Source organism: Tiliqua scincoides, chromosome 2 (genome assembly GCF_035046505.1).
Source record: "Tiliqua scincoides isolate rTilSci1 chromosome 2, rTilSci1.hap2, whole genome shotgun sequence".
NCBI lineage: Eukaryota > Metazoa > Chordata > Lepidosauria > Squamata > Scincidae > Tiliqua > Tiliqua scincoides.
This window is the reverse complement of record NC_089822.1, coordinates 184,169,274-184,177,290: the sequence shown is the minus strand read 5'-3', so window position 1 is coordinate 184,177,290 and position 8,017 is coordinate 184,169,274. Positions and strand designations below refer to the sequence as shown.

General features: G+C 50.9%; 1 protein-coding gene across 1 annotated transcript; it reads left to right on the top strand.

Annotated features, from left to right (window-relative positions):
* The first annotated feature begins 5,662 nt into the window (after positions 1 to 5,662).
* SOWAHA (sosondowah ankyrin repeat domain family member A) lies at positions 5,663 to 7,093 on the top strand. Its single transcript, XM_066612922.1, has one exon. The coding sequence runs from the start codon at positions 5,663 to 5,665 to the stop codon at positions 7,091 to 7,093; it is 1,431 nt and encodes a 476-aa protein (XP_066469019.1).
* Positions 7,094 to 8,017: the final 924 nt, after the last annotated feature.

Below are 8,017 nucleotides of genomic sequence, written 5' to 3'. Positions count from 1 at the left end.
GCAGTTCTTGTCTTGCATGTGCTGCCCAGGAGACGGCCATTGCAAAAGTGCCGTAAAGCACTTCGCAATTGAGTTGGCACAAATCTGAGAGACCCATAATGGCTGGTGGAGCTCAACGTGTTGTCTTACCTTGAGGTGATCTCTAGCTGTCTCCCTGCCCAAACAGGGTACAGCAGTGGCCATTTCTGTGCTGCTGTAACATGGCATGGTAGCCATGTTAGAACTGGGATGTTAAATGGCTTGAACAATACCTATCTGCAGTAGTGTCTACTCCTTTATGAACTTCCTCACACTCTTAGATCTTCTAGGGAAACTGTGCCCCCTGTGCTTGAATTATGAGGGTGGAGGCCCAGTCCAAGTGTCAGTGTGCATCCACCTTGGGTGGTTGTCAGGGCACCCAAAATCCTATTAAGGTCAAAATCAGATATCTGTCCACATCTGCCCACAGACCCCTGGGGATGACTGAGTCCAACTGCTGATGGCTGCCATTGATCCCAACCCAACTGAGTATTATTCCAAAGCATTGTCTGGAAAACATGGCAGCATTTAGTGGGGGCTATCGTTTTTTTCCACAATGCCCAGGAATGATGCCACTTTGGAGACAGGGAGGGAAGAATGGGCTACCATGCCAACTGAGATGAACACTACTTACACTGCTCCTAAAGTAAGCCCCCAATGACCTTAGGAGGGGCCAACAAAGAGCACCAGAGCCAACTTTGTCCAGTCCTCTTTTGACCTGTAATCATAGATGCTGTTTTAGAAGGCTAGAAGGAAGGGGCATAATTTGATTTAAACTGGGAAGAGTTGAGGATTTCACAGGCAACCCAATCCTTCCCAGTGCTTCAGGCTACGGCAGTGCCAAAATGGCCACCACTGTATCCTGTGGAGCCAAGGAAGCTGCTGGAGGTCTCCTTGGGGGAAGGGGACATTCATCCCCTCCCCCCCAAGTAAAACCCCAAATCCTGCAATGGGGCTGCTCAAGTCTGCGCAAGCTAAACACTGGCGCAGACTTGAGAAATCCTATGTCAGGCTTCCATGCCCAACAGAGAGCATAGGATCTGGTGTATCTGGTCCCACCCCCCTCCTGAGCCGGTCCCGTCTCATTCCACCCTCTCCCGCCCTTTCCCTGCCCAGGAAAGCCTCCTCCACACCCTCCCCACACTGCCCAGCACTTACCTGTTTGCTGGAAGTGGCTGGGTCTTACTCCACAGCACTGGCGGGATGACACAGGCCTCCCCACCGGCACTGCTTACTCAAAGGGTGCTGTAAATGTGCTCCATTTCACGTTTGCGACACCAGCGCTGGTGGTACAAGTGTACCGCTGGCGCTGATACCCATATAGGATTGGGTCCAAAATCTCCCTATCTCCCACGCCTCTAACTGGAGCATTGAGCATGCTTTGTACACACTGCCTTTGGAACTTAGGTTGACATGTTCTGTTGCAGTGTTGCACTGTTGTTGTGACTTGTTTGGAGACTTCTCAGATCCAGTCTTTAGTTTCAGTCTGAAAGTGCATGAAGGTCTTCCTCATTTGCAAGGCATTTGGTACAGTCTGATAAGATTATGTAATGCTGAAGCCTTGTAGCATTTTATGCCAGGCCTGATGCATTTTACAAGTATTCATGTTGTTTCATGTAACTTGGAACCCACCTGGAGCCCATAGTATTGGCAACCTTCAGTCTCGAAAGACTATGGTATCGTGCTCTGAAAGGTGGTTCTGGCACAGCGTCTAGTGTGGCTGAAAAGGCCAATCCGGGAGTGACAATCCCTTCCACACCGGGAGCAAGTGCAGTCTGTCCCTGGTCTGTCTCCCTGGCTATGGGCCTTCCTTCTTTGCCTCTTAGCCTCAGACTGTTGGCAAAGTGTCTCTTCAAACTGGGAAAGGCCATGCTGCACAGCCTGCCTCCAAGCGGGCCGCTCAGAGGCCAGGGTTTCCCACTTGTTGAGGTCCATCCCTAAGGCCTTCAGATCCCTCTTGCAGATGTCCTTGTATCGCAGCTGTGGTCTACCTGTAGGGCGCTTTCCTTGCACGAGTTCTCCATAGAGGAGATCCTTTGGGATCCGGCCATCATCCATTCTCACGACATGACCAAGCCAACGCAGGCGTCTCTGTTTCAGCAGTGAATACATGCTAGGGATTCCAGCACGTTCCAGGACTGTGTTGTTTGGAACTTTGTCCTGCCAGGTGATGCCGAGGATGCGTCGGAGGCAGCGCATGTGGAAAGCGCTCAGTTTCCTCTCCTGTTGTGGGCGAAGAGTCCATGACTCGCTGCAGTACAGAAGTGTACTCAGGACGCAAGCTCTGTAGACCTGGATCTTGGTATGTTCCGTCAGCTTCTTGTTGGACCAGACTCTCTTTGTGAGTCTGGAAAACGTGGTAGCTGCTTTACCGATGCGCCTGTTTAGCTCGGCATCGAGAGAATGAGTGTCGGAGATCGTTGAGCCAAGGTACACAAAGTCATGGACAACCTCCAGTTCATGCTCAGAGATTGTAATGCAGGGAGGTGAGTCCACATCCTGAACCATGACCTGTGTTTTCTTCAGGCTGATTGTCAGTCCAAAATCTTGGCAGGCCTTGCTAAAACGATCCATGAGCTGCTGGAGATCTTTGGCAGAGTGGGTAGTGACAGCTGCATCGTCGGCAAAGAGGAAGTCACGCAGACATTTCAGCTGGACTTTGGATTTTGCTCTCAGTCTTGCTCTCAGTCTTGCTGGAGCCCATAAGTCTTAGAGAAAGGCAGCTCCTAACTGCATAACTGGGTAGGTGGGTGGTCTGTAGATGTTTGCGCCATTCCTGCACTACAAATCAATGCAGATGGGATTTGCAGGCTGAGGACATCTTCCTCGCTCAACCATTAAATTCTACTTCACACCCCAAATTTTTCTGCTGTGTTCTCCCCTTCCCATAAAAACATGCTAACAAAGGCACGAAAATATATGTAAAAGAACTGCTTGACCCACAATGGTGCCTCGGAACGGGAAGACAACTGCCACCATGGCAAGCTAGTCTGCCCATTGTGAACATCAGAAGAGTCTTGCTGGATTGGGCCAAAGGCCCATCTAGTCCAGCTTCCTGTATCTCACAGTGGCCCACCAGATGCCTCCGGGAGCACACAAGACAATAAGAGACCTGCATCCTGGTGCCCTTCCTCGCATCAAGCATTCTGAGGTAGCCTCCTTCTAAAATCAGGCGGTTGCACATGCCCATCACGGCTTGTAACCTGTGATGGACTTTTCCTCCAAAAATTTGTCCAATCCCCTTTTAAGGGCATCCAGACCATCACCACATCCTGTGGCAAGGAGTTCCACAGACTAACTACACGTGGGTAAAGAAGTGTTTTATCTTTTATGCAAATGCCCAAAGTCTCCAAGCAAAGATGGGAGAACTGGAATGTCCGGTGACAAGGGAAAACATTGACATAGTGGGCATAACGGAAACCTGTTGGAATGTGGAAAATCAGTGGGATACCACAATCCCGGGCCATAAACTCTACAGGAGGGACAGGGAGGGGTGTGTTGGAGGTGGGGTGGCCATTTACATTAAAGAAGGGATAGAATCCAGCAAAGTAGAGATTGAAGGCGGGTCTGACTCCACCATAGAATCTCTGTGGGTTAAATTACCAGGCCTGAGGAGCAATGTAATACTGGGGGCATACTCCAGACCAGAAACTGGAAGGGAACCTTGAAATGAGGAAGCAGATCAGGGAAGTGACAAGGAAGGACAGGGTTGTAATCATGGGAGACTTCAATTATCCTCATATAGATTGGGTCAATTTGTGTTCTGGTCACAAAAAGGAGACCAGATTTTTTGACATGTTAAATTACTGTGCCTTAGAGCAGCTAGTCATGGAGCCCACCAGAGGGCAGGTGACTCTGGATTTAATACTGTGCTGTACACAGGACTTGGTTAGAGATGTCAATTGAGCCAAGATGAGCCATTGGGGAACAGTGATCATGTTGCGATCCATTTCGATATGCACGTTGGGGGAAGAATACCAGGCAAATCTCTCACAAAAACCCTTGACTTCTGACAAGTGGACTTCCCTCAAATGAGGAGACTGATTAGAATGAGGTTGAAAGGGAAGGTAAAAAGAGTCCAATCTCTCCAGAGTGCATGGAGGCTGCTCAAAACAACAGTAATAGAGGCCCAGCAGAAGTGTATACCGCAAAGGAAGAAGGGCTCGACTAAGTCCAAGAGGATGCCAGCATGGCTAACCAGCCAAGTTAGAGAGACCGTAAAGGGCAAGGAAGCTTCCTTCCATAAATGGAAGTCTTGCCCTAATGAGGAGAAGAAAAAGGAACATAAACTGTGGCAAAAGAAATGTAAGAAGGTGATAGGGGATGCCAAGCGAGACTATGAGGAACACATGGCCAGCAACATTAAGGGGAATAATAAAAGCTTCTTCAAATACCTGAGAAGCAGGAAACCCGCCAGAGAAGCGGTTGGCCCTCTGGATGGTGAGGGAGGGAAAGGGGAGATAAAAGGAGACTTAGAGATGGCAGAGAAATTAAATGAGTTCTTTGCATCTGTCTTCACGGCAGAAGACCTCGGGCAGATACCGCTGCCCGAACGGCCCCTCCTGACCGAGGAGTTAAGTCAGATAGAGGTTAAAAGAGAAGATGTTTCAGACCTCATTGATAAATTAAAGATCAATAAGTCACCGGGCCCTGATGGCATCCACCCAAGAGTTATTAAGGAATTGAAGAACGAAGTTGCTGATCTCTTGACTAAAATATGCAACTTGTCCCTCAAAATGGCCACAGTGCCAGAGGATTGGAGGATAGCAAATGTCACACAAATTTTTAAAAGGGGGGGGACGGGACCCGGGAAACTATAGGACAATTTTCACAATGGAGAGAGGTGAAAAGTGGTGTGCCCCAAGGATCTGTCCTGGGACCGGTGCTTTTCAACCTCTTCATAAATGACCTGGAGACATGGGTGAGCAGTGAGGTGGCTAAGTTTGCAGACGACACCACCGAACCTTTCGGAGTGGTGAAGACCAGAAGTGATTGTGAGGAGCTCCAGAAGGTTGCAGAAGCTCCAGAAGGCTTTTTTAGTATCCTCTGGTCAGGGACCGTGTGGAACGCCTTGTGAAAGTCCAGATACAGAATGTCTGCGGGTTCTCCCGCATCCACATGCCTGTTGACCTGTTTGGCCAATTTTGTTGGAGGTCCCCTGTTGTGGTGTTGTGGGAGTGCGTCCCCCTCTGGCGCCTCTTCTCTAGAGTGGCGGGGCCAGCGAGCGGCTCCCGCCCTGCCTGGGCTGCAGCAGCCCTTCCTTGCGCTTCCACCTGGGCTCTGCACTGGGAATGCAGGCGCGCGCCGAGAGAGCGGAGGCGCTGGTGACTGGGCGCGCGCGGGGGAGGCGCCTGGCTGGCTCTTCCCCGCGTGGGCTGCCTCTGGAGAGCTGCTGCGCGCGTCCTGCAGGGTGGAAGCGCTCGGGAAGGCGAGGCGCGGCTGCTGAGGAGCAGGTGTCCCCTTCAGGGCTCCCCTCAGGCGCCTCCTTGACTACAAGTCCCAGGCACCTCGGCTGTGGGTGGCCCTCCCTGCTCACTCCACCCCACCGCGCCCTCTGCCAGCCCGGGGGACTCCCTCCTCTGCAGGAGCAGCAGGTGGCTGCGCGCACCTCTCGCTGCGCTGTTGGCGTGCCGGGCTGGCGAGCATGGCTGAGCCCGCGCTGAGCCAGGGCGCCCTGCTGCTCTTCCTGCAGGAGCGCGGGGGGAAGGTGCGCAATTCGGAGTTGCTGAGCCGCTTCAAGCCGCTGCTGGAGCCGCCGGAGCCCGAGGAGCGAGCCGCCCTCCGCGAGCGCTTCAAGCACTTGGTCAACAGCGTGGCCGTCGTGCAGGAGCTGGACGGCGCCAAGTTCGTGGTGCTGAGGAAGCAGCACCTGGGCGGCCGGGGCGGGGGCGACGGGAGCGCAGCGCCCGAGGAGTCCGAGGAAGGCGGCTCAAGCCCTCTGCCTGGCACGGGGGTCTCTCTCTGCCTGCCTGAGCGGGGGGGAGCTGAGGAGAGCCAGGCCATGCCCGTGTCTGAGCTGAAGAGTCTCTTTCAGAGGGCAGGCGTGGAGGCGCCCAAAGCCCCCGCTGGCCAAGACAAGCTGGCGCCCAAAGCCTCCCCACAGAAGCCCTGCATGTTGCCAGTGCGCTGTGTGCCCCCTCCCAGCGGCCCCAGAGAGACCAAGGAGCTGACCCCCGAGCAAGAGCAGCCTGAAGTCAAGGACTGGCTTCAAGTGGGACCCTCGGCCCCCAGCCTGCCTCCGTCGCCATACTCAAAGAGGCGGCAGCTGGATGAGGCCGGCTCCTGCTCCCCTTACCTGAAAAGGGTGCCCAAGTCGCAGAAGGTGGGCGACGAAGCCGTCTACGCAACCACTGTCCCACTGGAGGCCGCTGAGCACGAGTGGCTGGTGAAAGCGACCTCTGGCCAGTGGTCACAGCAGCTGCATGGCCTCTTGCTGACTGACAAGACCCTGGCCGGAAAAAGAGACTTCTTGTCCGGGTCCACCGTTCTGCACTGGGCGGCCAAAAGCGGGAATTGTGACATGGTGTGTAAAGTCATAGAGGTGGCAAAGAAAGGTGGTGTTCATGTCAATGTGAATGTCAAGTCCTTTGGAGGTTATACTCCACTCCATATTGCTGCGATCCATGGGCAAGAAGAGGTGATTGCCCAGCTGGTCAAGGACTACAGTGCCAAGGTTAACTTGCGAGATTACAGCGGGAAGAAACCATACCAGTACTTGAAAGAAGGCTCTTCTTTTGCAGCTAGACATCTCCTGCGTGACCCTGATCTTCACAACATCACTGGACACAACACCTCTATCAAGAAGAGCGCAAAAGTGGCTGCTTCCATTTTGAGTTCCACCAGCACTGTCCTGGGGCTTCTGTCCGATGACACTGCTTTCTATGAGCTGACTAAAGGGTTAAAGAAACCTGCTTCGTTCAATAAGTTCCTTAATGCAACTGCAGTCCCAAGGAGAAAGCTGAAGTCCAGAGCGACTTTCTCTTCCTATTCTTCCTTGTCTGAGGCTGTGGAAGAAGAGCAGGAGGAAGCTACAACAAAACGTAGACCAATGTCTGAGTTGTTTTTTGGCCACTAACTAGTCTCTGTGTCACTGAAGTCAATATGAAGAATGAAACATATGATTGATCACATATCAATATATCATATGTTGATCACAGAAACACTTGGTATTCTGAATGTGTCTGTCACAGGTATAGTCCAAGGAGCTGAAAAAATATCTGTATACGATTGGATCCAAGATTCTTTGTAAGAATCTAAACCTAGTTAATTTTAAAATTCTTGGTATGACCTTTACCTCACACAAGAGAGTATTTTGCACTGAGAAAAAATAGATACCAGTACTAAACTGATGTGAAACTTCACCAGAGTTTTCTTTAAAAGAAAAATGCTGGTGAATTGAATTTTATGTGCAATCTTCCAAAATGTTTGACTTAGGCTCTGATGACTTGTTTAGAAGCAAGTTTCATTAAAATCAGTGGAGTAATTGTCTAAAACAAAGATCAGAACAGTGTTAACTTCTGATGGATGCTGCTTTATGTAACACACAGCTATACATGTCTACTTAAAAGTCAGTTTCATAGTGTTCAATGGAGCCTACTCCCAGGAAAGTGTGGATAGGATTGCAGCCACAGTTCCTCTTGAATCAAGTTCACATGTATAATATTCAAGAACAAAATGTTTGGCAGAAAGTTGCTTTTAAATTTTCTGATTTGAGAATGAAAAGGGGTTCTGGGGGTTCAGAATTTTCTTGCCAACTTTGTGATTAAAAACAGATTAATGTGCTGAAGGGGATTGCCTCCCCTTATTTTGTGCCACTATCAGAATTGTTTCCGCCTCCCAGTCCACTTTGGGGAAAACTTTTCTGCAGTTAGCAGCCACCCTACAGTACAATCCTATGCATGTCTACTCAGAAGTAAATACCATTGTATTCAATAGGGCTTATTCTCAGGGAAGTGCATAGGATTGCAGCCTCATTCTCCAATGAATCTGTAGTTTCAAA